The 26105-nt window shown below is 41.0% G+C and overlaps 1 protein-coding gene across 1 annotated transcript in view; it reads right to left on the reverse strand.

The window, feature by feature from the left end:
- Nucleotides 1–4745: 4745 nt before the first annotated feature.
- Nucleotides 4746–26105, reverse strand: part of ANAPC4 (anaphase promoting complex subunit 4) — a 36769-nt gene continuing 15409 nt past the window's right edge. Inside the window, exons 15-29 of the mRNA XM_035005198.1 lie at nt 24933–25033; nt 24801–24852; nt 18559–18614; nt 16000–16046; nt 15086–15142; nt 14690–14746; nt 12786–12879; nt 9278–9375; nt 8631–8692; nt 8514–8552; nt 8313–8414; nt 7408–7482; nt 6364–6537; nt 5599–5722; nt 4746–5097 (exon numbers count right to left, since the gene is read on the reverse strand). Coding sequence (XP_034861089.1) covers nt 4870–5097; nt 5599–5722; nt 6364–6537; nt 7408–7482; nt 8313–8414; nt 8514–8552; nt 8631–8692; nt 9278–9375; nt 12786–12879; nt 14690–14746; nt 15086–15142; nt 16000–16046; nt 18559–18614; nt 24801–24852; nt 24933–25033 — 1366 coding nt within the window. The 3' untranslated portion in view covers nt 4746–4869. The remainder of the gene's footprint in view (nt 5098–5598; nt 5723–6363; nt 6538–7407; nt 7483–8312; nt 8415–8513; nt 8553–8630; nt 8693–9277; nt 9376–12785; nt 12880–14689; nt 14747–15085; nt 15143–15999; nt 16047–18558; nt 18615–24800; nt 24853–24932; nt 25034–26105) is intronic.

Below are 26105 nucleotides of genomic sequence, written 5' to 3' on the forward strand. Positions count from 1 at the left end.
TTTTTATGGAGACGAATGTAATCTGTCAGTTTGCAATTTTGGGGGTACCACCCATTTGTGAACAAATTTAAAGCACTGTAATGTTGTTAAAATTTCAGGATAATTTCTTTCGGATCTCAAACCAGTGTCCGCTTTGCTGTATGCTAGGATGTTTGGTAAGCCGATCATCCAGTATTTCTTGAGCAACTACCACGTGCTAGGCACTATGGTAGGCACTGGGTATGGAGAGGTAAACAAATGGGCATGATCTCTGTCACAGGGTTTATAATCTAATTTAGGCAATAAAATAAGCACCAGATTAGGACATAACTGCAAATCGGGACATCTGGCATGACGGGGAAGGGGAGGAGAGACTCCTGAAATCTCAGTGGGCTTTTCCGAGGAAGACATTGGCTGAGGAATTGAATGTGAGGAGTAAGCCTGTGAAGTGTTAGGGAAAGGCATTCCTGGCAAACGGCATATCCCAAAGCTCTGGGGCAGAAAGAATCTGGTTCCTCCAAGAAGAGAAAAGAAAGCCAGTATGAGCCAGAGGAAGGTCCTGAGATGGCTGCCAGGGAAGACTGCGGGGGCAACATGCTCACGGGACTGAAAGCTGCTCCAGATGCAACCACCAGTGACTCAAGTGTTCAGACATACTAGCCAATCCTCATCACTCTCTTCCTCCACTTCTTGGCAGCATTGGACATGACTGAAGGCTCCCCTGACCGGGTTTCCATTAATGACGTCACCTGGGTCTCCTCCTCCTTCTGGGGACCACTCTTTCCACATCTCCTCCAATGGCTCCTCCCCCAGCTGGGAGACAATGAGCTCTACATCCCATAGGATCCCATGGCCATGGTCTTCGCCCCTTCCATGTGCACTCTGTGACTCAGAGATCTTGACTTTACAGCCTAGGACAGCAAACCGTACCATAGATATATTAAATTTTATCCTTCACACCTCTTCCTGCAAAAGGCGGGCAGGACACAGTGGTGCAAACTAAGTGGTGGAAGGAAAAAGGGGCAGCAACATGTTATCAACGTGAGAACATTTTCGCAGCATCATTTGACATGCTGACAGTCGTGGGTGCCAGTTTATAGTAGCTACTTGGGCTCCTAAATATCCAGTTCTACTGGGACGCCTGGGTGGCTTAGTCGGTTAAGCTCAGGTCATGATCTCAGGGTCCTGGGATTGAGTCCTGCATCAGGCTCTCTGCTCAGCGGGGAGTCTGCTTCTCCCTCTGCCCCTCTCTCTGTGCTCCCTCTCTCGCAAATAAATGAAATCTTAAAAAAAAAAAAAAAAAAAGGAAAATAAATACCCAGTTCTGCTATCTGAAAAGTGGAAAAAATACAAATTAAAATAATCATGGTCACTCTGCAACAGGAATCAGGAATACAGAACTAAATAAAATCAGTTCCTAAGGTTTCCAGCCTGGTTGGGAGGATATGGGAACAGTGGCAGTTGGAAGGGCAGGAGGCACGAATTACAAACTTGTCTCCTTGCTTTAACATTGAAAACATCTATGGAGCCGGTCCGCACAGCGTCCCGCGGCCATGCCATGGGGCGGACTGACCATCTCTACCGCAGTCACCACAGCGTCTGGGGGTGCTGTTTAGTCTGCACACCCCAGAGCGAGGGTGTCATTGATGAGTCGTAATCGCCGGTTAGCCAGCCTGCTTGGCCCACACAGACCCACTCGACGTCTAGCACCCGGTGGAACGTAGGCTTAAGGCTGAAATGTGGCCTTCTGGGATTGGGTTCTACACATTGCAGTGCCCAGACTCAGGATAATTAGGCCCGCCGTTGTTTAAACAGATTTACAGAACTGTGAGCATGTTGCGTGTAAAATTAATTACATCAGGGTCATTTGTAAGGAAAAAAATATATCCATTTTCAATGCATCTAAGGGAGCAGCTTTTAATTAAAAAATGATAAACATCTAATTACTAAAAAATAGCTTCCATAGACTATAAAGGTTCTCAACTTCAGTGGGCATAAAATCAGGTGAGCTGGTTAAAAATGCAGGCCTGGGCCCTGTCTCCACATTCTGAGTGGTCTTGGGTGGCACCCATAAATTTGCATTATTAATCACCAGCCCAGGAAATTTTGATGTGATGGTGTGTGTTTCATGGAAGATCCTGTTCCAGTGAGCCCAGAAAGTGAAAAACATTATCTATATATTAATAATTCATTTTCTTAGAGCCAACCCTTTAATAATTGAGAATTTCTAAACTGAATATTCCTAAGACTTCATGTACTATTTCCTGCTCTAAAATAATCCTTACTCTCATACTCTAAGGTTTCTGTGACCTTGACTTAGTATAATCCTAAGTACCATCTCCCTCTGCTCAGTGAGAACTAAAAATGGTATGTTGGACAAATGTATATTCTAATAAATGCAATCAGTCTGTAATAATTGTCACAAATGCAAGAGGTACCAAAGAAACTGATCTGCCCTGGAGGACTCATGCAACCCACGATTTCAATCATAGCATTCTCTAGAAGTATTTAGCACATTTGCTTGCTGGATTTCCTCGAGAATTGCAAGTATTTAGATTAACTCAGACATCTATATCTATATCTATATCTAAGAGGCCTTCCCTAGTTATGGGGTCATCAACCCAAGGTTATACTATAATAGTTTTCCTCACATTTATATTCAAATGCTCTAAATAAAGAAGATAAAATGTTTCAGCATTTTGCTAAGTGTAAAATTTTTTATTTTGGAAAATTCAAGAACAAAAGGAAAAAAAAAAACAACCTACAAAGCCAGAGAATTAGCAAGACTATTATCACAATCCCATTAAGTCGGGCACCAAAAAAAAAAAAGGGCTATTTAAATTCCTAAAATATCAACACATTTTATCCTGGAAAAGAGCAGCACAGAATTTTAATAAGTGCTGATCTTTATCAGGTGTCTCCTATGTGCCAACCACAAAGCTCTATGACACCCATTTAGTCCTCAAACCCTGAGACAGGTAGTTGATTATCTCTACTCTATGAAGGTCAGGGCCCAGAACTCCACGAACAGCCTGTGTGTGCCAATGCCCAGCACCCAGGATCCCACATGTCCCACTTTCCTTGTCATTCACTCAATTCAAAACTCAAATTCAGCATCTGCTGCTAAATAAACCAGAAATGATAGTCTATAATGCTCAAATTATTTCTAAATATTAAAAGCAGAGTTTCTGACAGTGTGGAAATCATAGCCTACGTCTAAAAATATAATGATAAAACAGATTATCTGCACTACACTTATTAAAACTTAAAAAGGAATTCAGATATCAGTTCAAACTTTTCTACTTCGATATAATACAAATCCAGTTCCTAAATTATTTATCATATACATTAAAAACATTAATGAAGAAACTATCCTAAAATTAGGAATGATTCACAATTATTTAACTCGATGATAAGGGATAGCTAGTACATCAGTGGAACTAGCACTGATGCCTGGTTCGAGATGATGGCAGAGTCTGGGAGTCTCGGTTTCAATTCATCCGTAGGCTGGAACTGCAGAAAGCAAGCGTGCACATATCAAAAAATCTTTATAAATTTCATGCTGAAGTCACATAGGACAGATTACCGTCTAATAAAGAACTGGTGGCTCATTGTGAAATTGCAATTTATTCTAACAAGCTATAATGTCGCCTGAGAGATTACCTTTCTTGCTCACAAAAGCTAATTCAAGACATCTGCACAAGGCCATGAAACTGACCAACCACCAAGAAGCATTTATGTAAATTACATATTAAGCGTGTTCGAGGCCTGCTATGTGCAAGGCCGCATGCAGGCACAGCCGGGCTCCTGAAGATCATGGTTCTAATCGCCAAGCTCATACACACAACAGTGGCTTCTTGTCAGTATTCCCTTCAAAACTGACACAGATCAGACCAACTGAGGTACCTGGAGTATCTAAAGCATGATGTACCTAAAATCCAAGTGCAACAGGTACTATTAAAGAAACAGACAAATGACACAGAATCCGGCAGTTACCCACTCATGTGGTTAAAGTATATTTTCCTGCCTAAAGATATTTAAAGCTTCAAAAAGTGATGCTTTCATTTATCGGTGAACTGATACTAGAATTCATATATAAAACGGAAACTCTTTGAAAGTCTCATGAGAATACTACTCAACTTTAGGAATGAGCACCAGGAAATCAACAGAAGCTCATGTGCACTAATGTTAAATTAGGCTTAGTTGATCCCACGTTTCTTGTGTTCATAAGGCATTGCACAGAAAGCCACCATGTGTCTTTGACCGATTATAAACAGAGGAAAAAGACACATCTAAATGCTGCCAATTCAAAGGATTCAGAGCTCAAATCCAGTAACAAAATGAGATAATTATGTAGGTGTCAAGCAGTGTTTTTGCTGTTTAGATCATAAAGACAGTATCCATCTTCTGGCTTATTTAGCATCACAGTAAAGCAGTATAATTTTGAAAACATAATTTTGGAAAGCATTCTGGAGACTGAGAATCAACTAGAAAAGGGAAGATGGAAAAGGAGGAATAAATGTTATCTATGTTTTTAAAGTATTAAAGCATCAAAACTTCCAGTGATGAATGACTATTTAAATGTAATTTCTTCTTGATATAGGAATGATTCCTGATACCTATCTTTTAACAGAAAAGACTGAAATTTTCCTCACATTCAATTTATGTTTTCTTTAAACATGAGTTCTGCACACAGTATTAAAAAGAAATCTTGGCCAAAAAAAAGTCTATTATAGTGACTCTACTACTAAGAAGCTGAAGCAGAATAAGGAAAAATAAAATGTATGGTTTATTTCTTTGTTACACAAAGAAAATTAAAAGTGGTCCAAAACATCTTCGTCCATATCCCATGTCCTCCCTGGCACACCGAGAACATAAGGGCAAGCTAGATCAGGAGTCCAGCTCAGGGTCAAGTTTTTCCACCTTGATGACTACGTCCGGAGCTGCGGCAACAGCTCTGGCCTGCGGGTTCTCCGCCTCCGCCTCCGACAGCACCTCTTCCTTTATCTTCACGGGCTTATTACTGGCTTCCTCCTCTTCATCCGAAGACTCATCAAGCTCCCATTCATCATCTATGTCCATTTCAAATACTCTTACATGACGGAGGTTTGAGCTTAACTGGAGAAGAAAAGGTCAAATAAAGACTCTCTAAATTAATGGCTGAACTAATGCATAATATATAAGAAATGAGAAGCTTGAAGAATGGTTTTGTATGAAAGTTATTTTCCCATCAATTTACAACAAAATCACTAAGCTTAGCCTCACTTGCTGTAAAAGGATCTCTATATACAACAGTGACAATTTCATGATAATTAAAATCTAGGGGCGCCTAGTGGCTCAGTCGCAAGACCATGAGATACTTGATCTCAGGGTCAGGAGTTCGAGCCCCATGCTGGGTGTCGAGACTACTTAAAAAATAAATAAATAAGTAACATCTAGAATTGTATTCCTCAGTCAGCTTTCTCAGAACGAGAAAGCTACATAGCTAAGACCACAACATGTTCGTAATCAATAAAGGCAATACACCACGAAATGTTTACACTTTCTGAAAGGACCTTATAGATCCAAAGTCACTTCCTCCTGTTACTCTCAGTCAGTAAACAGTCTGTAAATACTTACCACACAGGACACTTTGCGAAAACCATTCCCAGCAACATACTGAGCCTTCATACTTTCCAGTAATCGCCAATGCTTCTCAAAATGCATGGTACGTGTGGGAATAGCACTGCACTGTTCATCTAGCCTGGAGAGGGGAAAAACCAACCCCAGAATGAAAAGGCGATCTTCTCCCTGGTTACAAGGGGTAATATTAGGATCCACCATGGGTTCGATTTCTACCAATATTCCCATTTCCAAAATAATTCTATCAGCCACTGTTTAAAAAGTATTTTCCTATATCCTAGGAAAATACTGCAATTCCAAAGAGCCAGAATGGCATCTTACTAAGGTTTCTGATTCCAGCTCAAGGAAAGCAAACAGACACATTTTTTAAATTAGAGAAGGGTTAGAGTTAGCTGTGTACCTCCATGTGGCTACGGAGGTCCTAATTCTGGAAGGAAACCACTAGGAGCAAATCTAAAATAACTAATTCTATCATTAACTGGGGCTAATGCTACCCTTAAAAATAGCACAGAAGCCCCATTCACCACTCCAAATAATTCCCCACCTTATTTGAGCAAATACTCTCGATTTATTTGTAAAGCAAAAGGGCAGAAGAGCTGCTGAAGCCAGCATTTTTTTTAAAGAAAAGTACGTCTGCTCGGCTGACTTTCCTATCCCTAGTAAGCACTGTCTAGCATACCTGAGGAGCTAGAATGTACGATACACATTCAAAAGCATTTAACTGTTAGGTCAGCAAGACTTTCTTACTGATGAGTTAGTTACCTTGTGGAGTAGGCCCCAGTGAACTGATACTCTGCAGCATCCTCGCCGTTATACACTGAAGACAACGGCAACTGGACCAGGAGTCTGTCTCTCCCTTCGCGCCCCACAGTGTCTTTCAGAACTACTGTTACGGTCTCATCATCATAGAACTGTGCGTCTAAGCAGCTGTAGGCACTAGAAGTGAAGGACGTTCTGTTACATCACAGATGATCAGGACCAAGGAGCAAGTACTGTGGTACCACGCAAAAAATCAATACAACAAAAACCAGGTGACATTCTATACTAGTACACTAAAAATACATCATTAGTTTGTGCTAAAATCAGTTACCGATTGCAGTGATTGTTCACAGACAGAACTAGGCCCTAAAAAGAGGTCATCATGAAAAAAGAAAAATCTGGGAGGGTGAGGTTGGTCCAGTTCCAGAAAACTCCTGATACCAGTAGTCAGGCCTTAAGGCTGTGGAAATTCCACGAATGGCACCTTGTAGATATCTACTGCCTAAACAAACAGAGCTGACTAGACTGAGAAGTAAAAGTAAGACTGACAGAGGAAAAGTCACAACAACTTCAAAGACATTCTCATAAAAATCTCCTTTTACGTAAGGAAAAGAGAGTGAGGAAAAAATTGGCCTGTGATGAGTGTCCACCCCACAGCCTCAGGGACAGCTCTGGTACTTTTACCCTTTTATATCGTAAGAACATCCCAGAGCAGGGAGAATGAGGCCACCTCATGTTAGTGTTGGTCCTAACAAGAACTTCAGCCACATGCCCCCTGGAGCCCCCTTGCTTTCATAACAGACAGAGGAGCTCAGAAGTATCAATCACGGGAAACCAGGGCTCTATAAACCCCTGAAGGGCAGTAAGGTTCTATTCAATTGTGAAGTCAATCAAAGTATAAACTATGTGAGCAATCCTGTGTCCTCTGCTGCAAGTTACAAAGGCCTCGTGGGCATAACATCATCACTGTACCTGAGTCTAACCACATTTCTGTACAGATCATTTGTACATGTGAACAATCTCATCCAAACAAGATTCAAGACTTACCTTCTTCTCACTTTTTCGGTTGTAGCATATGTGAAGCTCCCAAACTTAACAGCAATTAGACCGTTACTTACAGATCTTGAAGAAAGAAGGGGAGAAAAAAGAGACTGTGGAACAACCTGGATAGCCAATGATCGAAATGCTTGAAAGAACATGATTGTCAGTGTTAGTATATTTACCTAAACAGCCAAGTCCCAGACCCAAAATACCATTATGCTCATTCTGCAACACTGACAGCTAATTTAAACACCTGGATAGACAAACCTCCATCAAAATTACAACTTGCTTTAAAATCTCAGTTACTCAAGTAGCTAGATACCTTATAAAATTAAGGACAATTGGGACAACTAAATTACCTCTCTTTGGCCCCATCTTGGGTCTCAAAACATTTCCTTCAAATTCACATTAAAAACCATTTGAGAGACTAAAAACGAATACATTGAGAAACACGTATTCTGCATGTGATTTATTTTTTAGAACTTTTACTTCAGATTCTCAAAAGAAGTCTCTATAGGCAGGCCTCTTGTTTAATGAAAGGCATACCTAGCTGGAGGCAAAAATTCTTCCTATAAGGAACCCAAACCACAGTTTTGAACTGCTACAAGTTCATGAGATATAATCCTGAGTGTTCCACTGTTGTATTTTTCCTAACGCTAAAGAAATCCTGCAAGTCACAGCTACACCTGTACAAAATTAATAATCTAGAATCAGAAGGGATCATATAGCTTCCTGATTTGGCATTATCCTCTTAATGATGTGAAAACTAAGACTAAGAACAGTTCAGCAACAAGCCTAAAGTCATAAGGTAGCTTAACTGAACCCCAAAATGTAGGGGAGGGAAACTGTATGTTTATTATTAAAAATAATACAATCTCATTCTCAAAATCAAACTTTAGATTAATACTTACTGGGAAATATCAGTATGTCTCCTTAAGATGCACATTTTATGAAGTGAATCTTCTAAAATAGTAAAAAGAAGATAATGTAGATTTGAGGTTTTATTATTCCACCTAAGGAAAAAAAATTAATGTCAAAACATGATATTCAGCTGTCACAGCAGAGAACAAAACTGTTTTTCTCGCATGAGATGGGGAGAAACACACACTTACAGGAAGGGAAATTTGAATAATCTGCGTGTACAGTCCTGACTAAAACAAAAGAAAAAAAGGTAAGAAAAAATTAAATTGGCCGCTGAATTTTACCACCCAAAAAGTAAACAGAATTACCTTCTAGCATCCCTATATAATGGAATACAGATTGCTTGATTCATCGATTTTCCAATGACATCCTAAATAAAATAGATTAAAACAATACCCCATTAAAGCATTTACATACACACAGGTACTCTATAGAAAGTCCCTGACCTTCACTGCTCAAGTCTAGTAAAAAACCATCCAGATAGATCACCAAGCTTTCACATGAGAAACTTCAATGACAGTCCTAACAGCAAGGGAAAGAGACAGAAGAAACTCTGAAAAGGACACGGGAAAGAAGCGCAGACTAAGAACTCCCAGCCCATCTCCTTGTCTCAAGGCACGGACCTGCCCTCCTGCGGCAGTGAGCTAGACGCAAGACAGCCCTCTAGCCAAGACCGTTTACAAGAAGTTTGTTCTGGGAACAAATAAGATAATAAGGATGCCAACACTCTCAATAACCTTGTTATTTGTTTAGCTTTTAGTTTATGTAAGAAACTAACAATAAGAGGAAATGTTAGGGTGAGCCCAACGAGCCTGCCATTTTTGTTAGCCAAAAGGTGAATAGCAGCATTTTCATACGGCTCACCTTAATAACTGTTATCGTTTACATAAGTGAGCCCCATATTGTAGAGATTCTCACTCCTCCACAAAGGCAAGTATTTCTTTTTCAAACTTACTGCTGGTTTTTGCAAGCACAGATCAATAATGTTCTCCATCCGCCTTTTCACAAAATGCAATGATTTTCGAGGATAATATGGAAACAGCAAAGGACTTTCTGGTTTCAAACAAGAAAAGAAACAAAAACACAAAGCTATAGTAAACCAAATGATTAGCAGAAAATAATCTCTTGTCCGAGGCAGCCCGCACCGCATCTCTGGCGGCAGCGATCTCCCTGGTCGCTTCATTATCCCTTCACACAACCTCACCACGCATGACTGTGGCCTCCCGCCTTTCTTTCCTCATCCCCTGCTGCCGGCCCACTAAAACCCACCACACTCGCTGCAGGCCGAGTCCTAGCACCTTGATACTATCTTTTCTATTTTCCCCACCCAAATCCGACAGTATGCTTCCACTGGGTATAAGAAGGAAGGGGTGATTTGGGAACCACAAGACACATAATAGAGTTCGTTCTCTACTCTGCCACAGTGGTGTGACAACAGCAGTTGGAAGAGTGTAATACTAAAAACAGAAACAAGAGACAAGACCCTAGTGCTGTGTAAATAAGCACTTTACTTTTCAAAAGGCTACTTTACCAGTAGAAAGTAATACATAATTCAGCGTTCACTGGTAGCGACTCCGCTAGATTCCTTTCTGTTACTTCTATTGCTCACAACAGCTGTAAAAGTAAGCACCGCGCTCTCCCAACTTACAGATTAAAAAAAATGAGGCTCACGAGGTTTGGGCAATTTGCCTGGTGTGAAAATGATGAAGAATCCACACCTGTGACTCCAACCCTCGGGCTCCTAGGCCCACCACCCTCTTCTCCTGAGCTCTGTAGGCTTCCCTCACTCGAGGCATCTCATATCCCAGCTATGTTGGCAAAATGGGTTTTAATCAGTTAATATTTTAAGCTCCCCACAGGTGACAGATGCTGTGGGAGCAGAGAAAGATATCTGGTCTTTGTCCCTGGTTCCTGGCACAGAGCTTCTAAAACCCTCAGAATTTCCTTAGTGATAAGGGTGACAGGAACATCTTTTGGTGTAAGGAGGCGACTCTGGGTGGATCCCTAGGTAGTTTCAGGATGAAGACTGACTGCCAGAAAGACTAAGCCCCAACAGAAGCCTGGACTTTTCAGCCCTCATCCCCCAACTTTCAGGGTGGGGAGAGGAGCTGGAGTTGAGTCCAATCACCAGTAATCGATGATTTAATCCATCGCACCCCATAAAGAACCCCTGAACAGAGAGCTTCCGGCTGCTGGGAGGGTGGCATGCCCAGAGCAGACGCGGAAGCTCTGAGCCCCTGTCCCCATACCCTGCCCTATGCATCTCTTCCACTTGGCTGTTCCGACTTGTATCTTTATAATAAAGCAGTAAACCATTTTAGCAAATTACCAACCTGAAAGGCGGGGAGGGGTTGTGAGGACAGAAATGTGGGCCACCCAGGGACCTGATCCTTAGGACTGAAGTCAGAAGCAGAGGCAGTCTTGTGGGACTGAGCCATGGAAGCTGTGGAGTCTGGGTAGTTAGCATCAGAACGCGATTGCAGGACACCCAATTGGTGTCAGAATTGGTCTGAGGAGGAAAAACCTCCCATTTTAGTGTCAGAAGTGTTCTGAGTAACAACAGCTCACATACTAACATCCTGATTGCTCAGGAGCCATGAGCCAGGCACCAAGTGCTCTATCTACATTTACTGAATCTTCACAACAGCGTTTTGAGGGAGGCACTACTATTGTCCTCGTGTTACTGAGGAGAAAACTGGGGCACAGAGAGGTTAGACGGTCTGCTCTCAGCCACACTACGAGGAAGTCGTAGAGCAGGTTCCAACCCCCACGGCCCAGAGCACCAACTCTCACCCATCGTACAACACCGACGCTCCCTCATGTACCCTGAGAAAGTACATGTAGCAGATAGTTAGCACGTGATTTTTGCAAAGTGCTAGAAAGAAGTTTCATGAAAGTTTTCTTAACGGTTCCATAATGATGGGGCATCTGGGTGGCACAGTCGGTGGGGCGTCTGAGCCCTGGTTTCGGCTCAGGTCGTGATCTCAGGGTTGTGGGACTGAACTCTGCGCTGGGCTCCATGCTCAGCCCAGAATCTGCTCGGGATTCTCCCTCCCTCTCCCTCTGTCCCTCCCCACCACACTCTCTCTAATAAACAAATAAATCTTAAAAAAAAAACAGAAACAGTTCCATAATGAGAGTCTGTATTTCTTCACACTAGACTAAGAAACTGGAGAATTAATGAGTTTGTTCCAATTCACATACTAACAAAACCTTGAGCATTTAAGAGAGGGAGTTAATAATACGAAGTGTTATCTTGGTTAAATATGATGCCCCTAGCTAAGATTAGGCCTTCCTGTTCAGTCATAGAAGATGTGAGGAGAAAAGGGGTAGGGCCTATTTTTAGCCCATCCACATTCCCAGGACCAGTATTAGCCCACTCCCAGACAGGGTTCAGGTGCCACCACTCCTGGCACACTGCCATGAGCCTTCCTCAGGCTGGGGATGCATCCTGATTAAACAGCAATGGCTTTATTCTCCCTCCATTCAATAACTGACATTAATAGATCTCAAGCAATATAAAATGTCCTGCTTTGAAAAAGAATTTGGACTTCTCACATTAAAACAAAAGAGCAGCAAGCCAAGTTATGAGCTTCAGAGAATTCTCTCCTTCCCCCAACCATCCTCATTCATTCATTCATTCATTTATTCAGATAAACAGCAACCAGACAGAGTGGCAGAGGTTACCACTGAGTCGAGTTAAAAACTCAGGCTTTGAGGTCAGCAGCACCCTAGTTCCACCAGGTACCAGCTTGTGTGATCTTGGGCCTTCTCTGACCTTCAGCCTCCTTGTTAGGAAATAGGGATAACAGGTGCTTCCCCCTAGGCTCCTGGGGCATTACGGGAGGAACTACATGCACAGGGCTATTACCCTAGGGACATAAGAAACTGACAGGCTGTGATCAGATTACTCTGTGAGAAAGCAAAGAAATACAGCTTCAAAAATATCTGCATCTAAAATAGTGAAGTTCTGATATATTTAGTGGTTGCTATTTTGTGTTGCATCCCGAGTAATGCTGGATCATTTTCCTATACCAACATTTCAAGATCCTAGAGAATGAAAGGCACAAATACACACAAACCTACAATCTCAGGAGAACAGTTAAGCATCACTATGCTTTTAGGAGTTAACAGACTGGAATCAGCCAGACTTCTCTCACTAGCAGGTTCTATAATTTTCTTCCCAATATCCTTTTTTTTTTTATAGGGTACAAAACAGACCATATAAGAATACCTGAGAATAAGCAATCTTACCCCATCGCAGTTAATTTCAGAATGTTTTCTATCATGGTAATGTCATATACTATTTGTTATTTTGCTATTTCTCTAATCAAAAACAATAGGCACAAATGATCTAAAGACCTGAAATAAATATTCAGTAATTGTCCAGCAACATCATAGTTAATATAGTGGTCTCAAAGCAAGTATAAACATGGCCAAAATCCACTAAGTTCATTAAATACCTTTAAGGTGGTTGCTATTTTGAAGAAAATCATACCACTGGTTTCCTTCTGTGTTAGGCGGTGACACGAGATCATCATCTTCATCTTTCAAGTACTAGAATTAACACCAAATCAAAATTTTAAGTGTTGTAAACAAAGAAGAAGGCTTCGCAGACTTTATAGTTAACATTATTCTATTTAAAAAGTGATTCTGTTTGGGCGCCTGGGTGGCTCAGTTGGTTAAGCGACTGCCTTCGGCTCAGGTCATGATCCTGGAGTCCCTGGATCGAGTCCCGCATCGGGCTCCCTGCTCGGCAGGGAGTCTGCTTCTCCCTCTGACCCTCCCCCGTCTCATGCTCTATCTCATTCTCTCTCTCAAATAAATAAATAAAATCTTTAAAAAAAAATAAAATAAAATAAAAATAAATAAATAAAATAATTAATTTTATTTAATCTCAACCCTGGAGTACAAATCTTTTTACTGTTCTCTGTGAGAGGACTGGGAAGTATACATAAAGCACTTTTGCAGATACTAAAGTACAATGGCGACCCTGAGGAAAAACATTTAAGAAATTGTTTGAGTTGTGGGTTAAGCCAGGCACTTTGTTGCTGTCAACGGAATTCCATTTTTATTTGAAAGAATGACTGGCAGATAAGCTATGATCATTTGTACGTGGGTATTTGGTAGACAGTTTCTTGAAAATAAAGCAAGCCTGTCACTTTAAGAAAAACAAGTATTTGTTGCCAATGATAAAATTTAAACATTTAAGCAAAAATTAAAATTTTGGAAAATCTAAATCTGCCACTGTGTGCTTGACAGCCACAGTACTTAAAGATTTTCTGATGATATTGGTACGGATATTCATAAATGTGACTTTTGGATACTGCATGGAGAAACGTGTCAGCATTTGGAAGATCTGCATAACTCAGTGAACCAGTATTTTCCAAACAACCAATACATAGTATTACAAAATCATGCACGGGTAAAAGATCCATTCAAAGCACAAGACAGATGAATGGATTTTAATATATCAGAGTACGAAAAGCTCACTGATGCAATTTTAGATTCCACATTAAAGCCAACCTTTAAGACACTCTCTCTTATCAAGACTTGGTATAATATCAAAAAACATCCACATTATCTGAAAAAGCCATTACAATACTTCTCCCTTTCTAAAACCTACGTGAGGCCAGATTTTCTTCACATACATTGACCATAGAAACCCAACACAACCGACTAAAGAAGCAATGAGAAGCTGTTTTCTATTAAGCCAGACAGCAAAGAGATTTGCAAAACTACAAAACGATGCCACTCTTCACTAAGCTGTTTTATAAAACAGTCATTTTTCATTAAAAATATTTATGTTAACATGTAATGGTTAAGCGGAATTATTGTTACTTTTAAATAATTTTGTATTCTGTTTCATTTCTAATGCCTACTAACATCTACCATTGATAAATATAACCCACATTAGCAAAAACTCTTTGGGGTCTTCAATAATTATTAAGAATATAAGAGTTCTGAAACCAAAAGTCTAAAAACTGCTTTTTGGTTACTTTACTAAAAGAACAGGGCTGCTGTGTAAGCTGTCACTGCATTATTTTCCAGAAACTTTGAATAATAAAGACTAACACTGCTAAAGTTTTAACATTAGTTTTTAATAATTTCTTTCTTTTTTTTTAAGATTTTATTTATTTGAGAGAGAGAGAGAGACAGTGAGAGACGGAACACAAGCAGGGTGAGTGGGAGAGGGAGAAGCAGGCTTCCTTGCTGAGCAGGGAGCCTGATGCGGGGCTCGATCCCAGGACCCTGGGATCATGACCTGGGCCGAAGGCAGACGCTTAATGACTGAGCCACCCAGGTGCCCCAGTTTTTAATAATTTCTAAAAAAGAGTAATAACCAAGTTCAATCAAAAGCCCATACCTGACCAACTTTTTCAACATTAAAGTATTTTCCTTTTCGGTTATAAAGGTCTGGAGCCTAGAAAGAATAAACATAGTTTAACTCTTAAGTCAACTCACAAAAGAGAAAGAAAAAAATTTTTAAGCTTAACGAAAGGCTTTATTTTTGAAGAGAGCTGTTAGTGGCAGTTATCTTTTTCTTTTTGATTGTATGACACATATCCAAACAAAAGTTGAATTTATAAAGGCTCTAAAATAAGTACTGCCATTAATTAGTTCAATAGTTTAAAAAGTACAACTGCTAAAAATGTCAATTAAATTAGATTAAATGTGATTACTTCTTACCATTACCCAGGTTTATTGCAATTCTTAAAAAAAACAAACAAACAACAACATTATATAAATACCAATTTCCTACCTCATTGAAATGTTCAGTAAGAAATTCGGCAACAAATGTGATATCTTTTTGAGTCATCTATCAAAACCAAAAAGGAAAAGAAAAACAAATCAAGACAAAAGAAAGCTTCCCAAAAGATCTTATATTTTTATAATAATAAATGTGACTTTTTTTTACTATCTACTAAAAGCCATGATACAAGAGGCAACATTGCTTCAAAGAAACATCAACAGAAATCCAAAAGATTACGCAACTGTGAAAATATGAAATCTTGAGGCTCTGACAAGCATGTAATTAAACATTTTAAACCCATTTTCCAATCAGCTAATCTAATAGCTACAGAATTCCTTATGGCCTAAAGTTGTTTATTATTTTAGGCCTTATGTTAAGACTGTGTGTGCAGGGTCCCTGCTCTGGAAGAGGAGACTGTACGTCCAGAGAAGTTACCTTGACTTGAGTGAAGACCTACAACTCAACAGTGATGCTCACACAGAAATCAGGCGGGAATGTTGCCCTAGTCTGAACGTTCTCACTTAAAGGAAAGTCCACGGCCACTTGCCACAATCCTTGTAGTCAGAAAAACTGTTTACCAGACATCAGCACTGGGACTAATATCTAAAGTACCAGATTTCCAAAGAAATAAAAATGCATTCAAAACTTAAGGAAGGTAAAGAATACAAGCACCCTACATAATGCAGGTTACAAAATCTTACATAAACATGAAAATTATAAAATTAGATAGCCATGGTAAAGGTATTTTGTGATGAAAAACAAATTTCTTAAAGGAAAAAAAAAAGGCTTACTAAGCTGTACTTAGCATCCACAGCCCGACATCTTGTAAACTAGCAATGGTGTAAGAACACCGAGACGAGCAGCCACGCTGAGCTCAGCGAGAGCAGCAGTAACGTGCTGGAAAACGTACTACCACATACTACCTTATTCAGCTCCGGAAGCACATGGTCCTCTGTCATTCTCAACATTGCTGGCAACAGAAATCAAAAAACTGTCTTTAAAGGAAAGCTACAAACGTAATTTTAATACAGATACATTTCAAAGACTAAATATGTTTCACTGGACTAAATCTTCAATATTCAACCAAAGAAATCTTTTCACCAAGGAAAACATTTTCCTTCTAAATGCTAAAACATGAAGACTTTAAATTTTATTTGTATCTTCAGGTTTAAAATGGCCGGCCTAACGATCCTACTAAACTATTATTTTTTATTTTCTCCTTCAACTCAACCCGTTGCCACTCTGGACAGACCGATGTGACGGCTGCTTTGTACGAAGGCGATGTGTGCAGATTGGATTCTTTCCTCTCTTAACACATGGCGTTTCTTCTCCTAAAATCTGCAAGCAATTCATTCCTCCAAAAGCCTTAGAATACCAAACAAACTTGTTTCTCTCCCTTGGGTCTTTTGCTACACAAAGATATTTGCACTAAGACTTCTGTGTATATACATACACTTATATATACATATATTTACAGACTCTTTAATATTCATTTTGTACTTTCTGAGGGTTGTGTTTTTATATTATGTTCACCTAAAAGTCAAGAGGAACGCTGCACGTGTTTCTGCACAGTGTTTGAATATCCTTCTTAATTGCATTCAGTCAGGAATAAGCATGCTGGATGTGATTCTGCAAACACAGATTATTTTAGAAACTGTTCTTAATTAGTTCAAACTTCTAAATTATCTGAAAAGCAAGCCATGATCTAGTCCACTCATTCAGTCATCTGTCCAAAAATTACTCACTGAGCATACTATAGGTGCTGGGGATACAATGGTATAAAAGAAGTTCCTGCCTTCATAGAGGCTCCACATTCCAAAGGAGCAAACCAAGGCTGCACAGCTAACGAGTGGCAGAGCCGGGATTATAATGAGGTCTCTGGTTCTCCGATCCAGCGTGCTTTCTGCAATGCCCTGCTCTAATGATAAGGACTGAGCAGTAATTCATTTCTCTTCTAATCAGACTTCTCATTAGAGTTAGGACATGCAATAAGAATATAAACTGCCTCAACTACTCCAGTAATTACAAGTAAAACCAATCCTCTTCTGTAAAAGAAAATTATTTCGAAGACCTCATTCAGTTTTAATATTGTAATTTATTCTAATCAGTATCTCTGATATTAAACAGGCTGGCCTGATAAACACTCTGGCTCCCCATTCTGGCTAGCGTTGGTACGGTTTTGAGAAAAAAATGAAGAATTTTAAATGCCAACATCTGCGGATCCCATTCTTTTTTTTATCACAAGCAATTACATTAGGCTGACAAATACAAAGTCTGTTTATAAGATATCAGAATTGAAGATTTGGGCATTTGTTTAAAAGAGATGAGCACATTACAGATAATTTAACTTCTATTTTATTTACTCTTTAGAATTTTAACAAACGTGGGATAAATCCCATTTAAAACTAAATTTTGCCTGTGTTGGAAGGGAATGTATGCTGGATTATTTCAAAGATACTAAGGGGGGAGAGTCACAAAAATAGTACAAATGGACCTCCGTAAAATATGCACATGCTGTAGAGTAAGCATTAAAACACTATCAAGTCAATAAATCCTGGTTAACTACCTACAAATGAAAAGACACTGTGGAGACACAAAGAAAGGCAACGAGTGGTCTGCATTCTAGTTAGCTAGGGCACTAGTGTCTGATGGAAAGGATGCTAGAAACTTCTTGTTCAGTGCTGTTCAACGTGGCACTGACAGTGTGTGGCCACAGAGTACTTCAAATGTGCATAGTGTGACTAAAGAACTAAACATGTAACTTACATAATTTCAACTAATTTATTTAAAGATTTTATTTATTTATTATTTAAGAGAGAGAGAGAGAGAGAGTGCACAAGCGGTGGAAAGGGAGAAGCAGGCTCTCCACTGAGCACAGAGCCTGACACAGGGCTCCATCCTAGGACCCTGGGATCATGACCTGAGCTGAAGGCAGCTACTTAACCAACTGAGCCAACCAGGTGCCCTATAATTTCAAATAATTTGAAGAGCCACAGGTGGCTACTGGCTACCCTAACGGATGGCATACATCTAGAAACAGAAGATCAAGAAACAGAACAGAAAATAAGCTACTCAAGAGCAGAGGCCAGATCTTTGTCTTCCCCCACTCTCATTTTAAAAAACCTAACACCTACCAGTGCTTAATACATAGCAGAGATTCAAAAGTGTTATTTTAACCTAAGGAGAAGTTACAAGGTTAAAAAAAAAAAAAATGTTAACCATCAGCAGTGAGTGACAGGGACAATCGGTGCTACAAGTGACGTCTGGGGGGGGCCTGGGCCTGGTGGTGCAGGAGGAAGGAGGGCCACGCGTAGAAACCGCTGACACCCGTGAGGGGTACAAGAGGGGTCATTTACACCATTCGCTCTACTCGTACGGCTACTTGAAATTTTACCAGAATAACTGAAATATTCTAAATTGATACTCCCACAGTTTTTAAAGAAGTGTTAAGGTAACAAGAATGCTTTATTCAATTAACTTACCCACATAAAGCCAGCGAAAAAACGCTTTGAAGTTTTTCATACTACTATCTATAACTCTGAAAAGATAAAAGAAATCAGCAAAAAAACGCCTTGAGGTTTTTCATACTACTATCTGTAACTCTGAAAATATAAAACTAAAAGAAATCAGAAATAAAATGATGATGTGTGGTTCATGTATCATCGTTCAACTGTTGTGGGATATAATACTCCTTACCATTCTCTTTTATCCTATCTGGAGGACATTTAAACCTTTGATTTTACAAATCAAACACATACCTAAAAATAAAGCTTCAGAAGAGCAGATCCTGGTTCTTTTCAAAAATAAAGCAAATGACTCAGATTCTAACTGGTTATAACAGCCTTGCCACAAACTGTGTAATAGCCTTTCCCAGCATTCAGTAAAGTATGAAATCCTTTTCCAACTTTGCAAATAAAAGAAGTTAGGGAAAAAAACGTTTTCAGCATTATTCTCAGTTAAAAAAATACTCACTGGTAAGAAAAAACATCAACGCCAACAGAAAGTCATGATTATAAATTTGTACTATGTCACTGCCTCTGGTATCAGTGGACATTATTTTTGGAAGTTGGTTTTTGATGCTTACAGTAACTGATCTCAAAAACTGAACTTCCTTGAGCTTTACAGAAATGGAACCCCCAAATTTAAGTATTATAAGTGGAAGTCATGTTCATTTTGATGAAACTGTCTCTAAATATGGACAGGGGTATCACTGCTTAAAAAATCTCTTTAAGCTCACATCTACAAGATAATTACTCTAAGCAAGTAATACCTGCACTTTTCTTTCCTAAATCTCAAAGCCCTTTCCAAGCAAGAAGCTTCATACTACTGGAGAGGTGGGTCAGTATCATTAAGCTAGCTCTCTAGAGTAAAACACTTGACATAAAAAGACTGCGACATTTCTGATGTTACCAAGCAACATAATCAAAACTCTCTTATGGCAAAAATGGAAAAAGGGAAGAAAAGTTCCTTTCTGTCTTTCCCAATCAATACTCTGACCCCCTCCCCACACCCAGCAGGCAGTCCCTGCTCTGCTACAGGTGAACATCAAAATTCTCACTGCCTCAATTTCTTCGTCTATAATCTAAATAATGCTATATTCAACTTACTTCCAGCGAGCCAGAAGTTAAATAAACTACCTTGCATTCATATTGAAAAGTGATCACAAAAAGCTTAATATTTTATATTTACTCTCTGCAAATACGGTGAACCAAAAAATAATTCAACATAGGGGAAAAGCAATGTCATCTCTCCTCTCATTTTGTCTTCTGAACACAAGTGTGTCTCCAACCTCTACCTTCTAAAACTCCATTAAAATGATAATGGAGCGGTGGGGAGGGGTGTGTTATAAACTCACAAAAACAAAAAGGACGGTAGAAAAGAAATTAATTTCAGAAATGTCAGAAAGGACACGAGGCTGACAAAGCTCAACAGAGGTGGCCGCACGCAGGACACGGAGAGGACATCCAGCAAGGAGACTTCCGGCCTGCGACATCCCAGGGACACTCAACCTTGTGAACGTCAGGCTCGACGGGATGACACGCGGGGCTGGACACAGGAGGACAAACTGAAATACAGAGCAGTCAGTATGTCCTTTCCCCCAAAACGTGAACGCCTACGGGTTTATCTCCCAAACGAAAACGAACGAACGGAGTTCTCCCAAGAAAGCACGTAAACTGGGAAGAACCGAGGTAGCTCCGTGCGGGCGCTGGTGGCCCATGGCACAGCTCTGCACGTCCCGGGCAGGGCACCGAAGCCGGCTTTCTGCTGCCCCTGTCCGCACAGATTCCAAGCAACTTCAAATCGCCTCATGAATAAACATGAGTAAACACCAGAGCAGCAGGTACCAGAAGAGAGCTTGCAACAAGACGCCAAGACAGACAGAAAGGTGACCCAGGAACGGGAGATCATTCAGGGAACGGCAGGCTCTTAAAAATATCTAATTAATGTCCTCAGAGATTTGAGAAGATGTCTTCTACAAAGCAAGAGCACAGCTTTGAAAAATGATTAAAGAAGTAAGAAAACACATTTGGAAACTGAAAGACTAGGGCTGCCGCGATAAAGAATTCAATGCAAAGGTTCCAGTAACGGTCACATCGTCCACCTCACCTGACTACCGATTCCAAAGCTGACAGCCTAGACCCCAGCACTGCCAACGTGAACCCTCTGACTTTTGTTTTTTTTTTTAAAGATTTTATTTATTTGACAGAGAGAGACACAGCGAGAGAGGGAACACAAGCAGGGGGAGTGGGAGAGGGAGAAGCAGGCTTCTCGCCGAGCAGGGAGCCCGATGTGGGGCTCGATCCCAGGACCCCGGGATCACCACCTGAGCGGAAGGCAGATGCTTAACCACCTGAGCCACCAAGGCGCCCCCTCTCTGACTCTCAGTGTCAAGCATGCCACTCACCAACAACCACCTCTCTTCCCAGGGACCTCTCTCCAGCACCTCAGCTTTCATCTCCCCAAGACTACTGCCCACTGGTTCCCCACCTTTCCTCCCTGTCTCCCACTCACACCATGTCCCCACTTCCCCCCCAAACCAGCTCAAATTCCAGGTTCATCTGAATCATACCCTCACTTTAATTCCCTCACCCCACTCTGGCTTCACTTTGGTCATGAAGCCTAGCAAATCTAAGTGCTCATCTGCTCTGTGCCCCGGCACAGCTGGCTGGCCCCGGCTGGAGAAAAGCCAACAGCCTCGCTGACCAGGGTCACTTCTACTCTCACAAGGGCTCCCCAACTGGCCCTCAGCACCAGCAGCATCTGCCTATTTCGCCCGTTCTTTCTCCCACTGCCTGAGACAACCGGCTCACAGCTTTTCCTTTATTCTTAAACCACCTCCCACCCTTAACCTCCAGCTGACATAACATTGCCTCATCTCATTAAGATGGTAAGAACAGTTGGAAGTGAACGTCCGCAAGCCCCCATGGGCCCGGATACTAGCGTCTGTGACCCTTTCCGCAGCCTTCTCTCCCGCAATTGTGGATACACGATCTTTCCAGCCCATTCCCCAATGCCCCACATAGCTATCCCCTCCCGTACTTTTACTCCAGCAATCCTCTCCTCCCTCCACCATCAATCGTTCCCCTTCCGAAACACCCCATCATATATAAATATGCTCTAACTGCTCCTATCGTAAGAAGATAAAAAAACCCCAACAACTATTTGCAACTACAATAAAACTCCTCAAGAGACAACACCTGCTGTTTCTTTGCATCTGCTCTCATTCTGTATCCCAACAGCTCCACGACTCCATGACGTGGCTCCGATCAAGGTCACCAATAATCGATTCTAGTAATACTCTGAGTATCTGTTCTTTTTTTTTTTTTAAAGATTTTATTTATTTATTTATTTGAGAGAGAGAGTGAGAGAGAGAGAGAGAGCACAAGAGGGGGGAGCGGGAGAGGGAGAAGCAGACTCCCCGCCGAGCAGGGAGCCCGATGCGGGACTCGATCCCGGGACTCCAGGATCATGACCTGAGCCGAAGGCAGTCACTTAACCAACTGAGCCACCCAGGCGCCCTCTGAGTATCTGTTCTATTCTTGGTCTTCATCTTACTTGACTTAGCAGCATCTGACAACTGATCCCTCATTCCTTCTTACCACGCTTCCGTCCCTCGACCTACAGGACACCCGCTCTCCTAGTCTTTCTGCCTCTCTAGCTTCCTCTGCTAGCTCCCCATCAGCCCCATTTCTAAATGTTGGAATGTCCATCTCTGGAGTCTTTAGATCTGTCCTCTTCTCTAAGCACACTCACTACCACCTCATCCAGTCTTATGGCCCAAAATAACACCAATGTGTTGATGGCTCCCAAACTGACATGTCCAGCCTGGACCCCTCCCTTGAATACTAGCCTCATATGATCAACAATGTCTTGGACAGTTCCATGAAGCTATCTAACAGACATTTCAGATTTAATATGGCTGACACACTGACCAGGTCATCAAAATTCACATCACTAAGGAAGGGCAGACACAGACATCATTTGCTTGCCTCCGGATGTGACACCTTGAGAAGGACACTCCTCCAGTTATGTAGTATTCTGGCCAGGGATGTATAACCTGAATCTAATCATAAAAATACCAGATAAACCCATATTGAGGAACATAAAATACACATATACAGTTTATATATTCTCTCCCAAGTCTTCTCTATTTCCGTAAATGTCAATCCTACTCTTCCAGGTGCTCAGGACCTAAACTCATAATTACCCATGACTCCTATATTTTACCACACAATCATTCAGCAAATCCTGTTATTTCTACTTTGAAAACATACCCAGATTCTGACCTCTTTGGATTCTAACCACCATTTCTCTCTTGGCTTCTGTCGTTGCCCTCTTTTAATTTATTCTCAAAACTAAGCAAATAACAAAAGGATCTTTTATTTTTTTTTTAAGATTTTATTTATTTGAGAGAGAGAGAATGAGAGAGAGAGAGAGAGAGAGCGCACATGAGAGAGGGGAGGGTCAGAGGGAGAAGCAGACTCCCTGCTGAGCAGGGAGCTCAATGTGGGACTCGACCCCGGGACTCCAGGATCATGACCTGAGCCGAAGGCAGTCGCTTAACCAACTGAGCCACCCAGGCATCCCAACAAAAGGATCTTTTAAAAACCTAAGTCATATCCTTTCACTCCATGACCTTAACTGCTTCTTCTTATATCCAGAGTAAAAGCCAAAGTCCTTCCAACTGCCTACAGACTCTACACAACGTGGCCCATCCTCCTCTCTCAACTCATCCTCTATCTCTCACCCTCTGTTGCTCAACTCACTTCAGCAGTGGCTCTCGAGGCATGCTCCAAAGTCAGCGCCTCCACACTTGCTGTCTCTTTTACCAAATATCAATGACTCACTTCTTACATCATCATCTCAGCGAGGCCTGCCCTATGTGAAATCGCATCCCTTCCCTGCTTGGTTTTTCTCACCACTACTCACACTATCTGCCTTGCTATATATTTTAATCATTCATTTCTTTATTGTCTATCTCACCACATTAAAATATAAGATCCATAAAGATTTTACCAGTTTCGTTCACTGCTATATCCTCAGCATCTAGAATAATGTTTAAAATATAGTTAAGTACTCAATAAATGTCTACGATGAATGACAATGCTGGGTAAATAAGTCAAGAAAATTTCTCAGGAAACAGCAAAGACACAGATATGAGAAATATGTGAGGAAAAACAGTAGACACAGATCAGTTCACCGCCTAATACCTGACCAACCAAGTTTCTAGAACAAAAATCTAATTAAAAAAAAAAAAAGAAAAGGAGATTACCAAAATAATAACAGAATTCAGGTTCAAATGGTATTTTCTTATTATCAGCGTAATGAAAAGACCCATATCTAAAAACACTACTGTGAAATTTCAACATATCAAGGATAAAGAATGAAGCTTTGAGAGATGAGAAAGAAAAAAACCCCCACAGAGGGATGAGAATCAGAAGCACCAGACCTTCCATCAGCCACAAAAAGGCCAGCATACGATGAAGCAATACTTTCAAACTTCTCTGAGAAAATGATTTCCCCTTCATCATCCTATACCCATTGGACACCATCAATAAAGTGTGAAAGTAGGAGAAAAGACACACAGTTTATCGTCTCGTAGCTACTTCCTGAGTAAGTCACTGGAGGATGTTTCCCAACAAAGTCATTAAAGGAAGCATGAAGCAAAGGAGATCATGATGTCCGGACCTAAGAGAAAGCACCCAAGTGCCTGCCTGAGGGCTGCCGGGGGGGGGGGGGGGGGGGGCAGAGGAGGAGCCATCAGGGACTGAGGGGGCCCCAGGGTGTGATCCTGCCCTGCAGACAGGGGGAGAATCTAAGGATGTGATCAAGGCAGAAAGAAGAAAACAAAGTCTAGGAAAAACAAACACAGAGAAGAAGAATTTCTAAAACTGGATAAATAAAAGAAATGCAGTACAGTTACACAACTTAGAAATATGGAGGTAAGCTGCAGAAGAACTACAAACAGAAACAGTTACAGGAGTTAAAAGGATTCCCCCTGGAGAGGGGACTGGAGTGAGGATGGGGGCGGTGGGGGAGAGTATAATACCACTTTAACTGATGAGACGGCTGTGTTATTGGCTTGTTTTAATCATGTAAAGGTAATAACTTTGATAAAAGCATATAAAACCCATTTTAAGAAAATCATGACAATTTGCTGGGTTCTTGCTTATTAGAATAAAATATTCTCAGGTCAATGATTCCAGGTATCCCCAATACTTACTGAAGAAGTTCATTTGCCTTGAGTATGAAAGAACCCACAGCGGTAATAGCATCTGAAGAGAAATAAACAAACATCATTTTTCTAGTAAGGAAAGTGTGTTTAATGTATTCTATTGAAAAATTAAATTACTACCTTCAATTCCTGCAGCATCTAGTCCAAGAGGTTCATATTTTTGCTTCCACGAAGCCATTCCTTTCAGTTCACTCAAATGGTACAATAAAGACTCGGAGCCACTATCAAAACAGAGCAGAAGTAAGTTAATATCATCACCATCATCAAGGTGGCAGACAGCTACTTCCTCACCTAAATATTTCCAAATTTTCAGAAATAAAAAATGAAAGTAACTTCAATTTTCTTTCTATGAGAAATGATCATTTCTCAAGATTTTCTCTAAAAGCCATAACAGAACCATTTGGCCATCCGGACAACTGAGATGAATACATGACCGTAAGATTTAACCTTACAAATCACACTATGTTCTACAGTTGGCCCTGGCACTTTGAAGACAGTCATATGGTCATCTTATTTACCCAAAAGCTATGTATGTAGCATTCAACAAACATGTATTAAGCTCTAGCTTTAAGTCAGCACCGTGCTACATACTGCGGACACAACAGTGAACAAAGCGAAAGGATCCTACGGCACTGACAGTCTCATCGTGGGGGGGGACACTCATAAGCACATCAGACAGTGTATCATTCCAACTATCATAAATGCCTAGAAGGAAATGCACACGAGTGCAGGTCTGATTCAATAACCTGACCTAATCCGGGGAATTGGGGAAGGCCTCTCGGAACAAGTGAGATTTTAGCTAAGGGGTTCAAGTAAAGAGCAAGGTGGGAGTGTTCCAGAAGGCAAGACGGATGCACAAAAGCCCTGAGTAGGAAGAAAAAAATGTCAAGTCTGGTAAGCCCACCAGTGCGCATGAAGCAGAGGCAGATGTGTTAAAGGCTATGCAAAGGTCTTGGTCCTGAGAGCAACAGGAAGGCCCTGGAAGTTTTTAAGTAAGTGTAACATGATCAGATCTGCTATGGGGAATACATTTGAGGCGCACATATATATTTGTGGACTGGAAACCAGGCCAAAGGGCACTGCAGTGACCCAAGGCTGAGATGATGTAGTAAGGGCTAGGGAACTCAGCATAAAGGGATTTACCAAAATTTAAGTCAAACTCCGAGCAGCCACATGCAAACTGCTTCACTGAGGGAGCTGTGGATAGAAATAGCATGAGACCTGAAGATCGGAGACGGAGTCTGGCAGTGACACTTAGTAACTTCAGGCCAGTATGGGTTTCAGTTTCTTCTT

Source organism: Mirounga leonina, unplaced genomic scaffold (genome assembly GCF_011800145.1).
Source record: "Mirounga leonina isolate KUSES-001 unplaced genomic scaffold, KU_Mleo_1.0 Mir_129, whole genome shotgun sequence".
In the NCBI taxonomy this organism is placed as follows: domain Eukaryota; kingdom Metazoa; phylum Chordata; class Mammalia; order Carnivora; family Phocidae; genus Mirounga; species Mirounga leonina.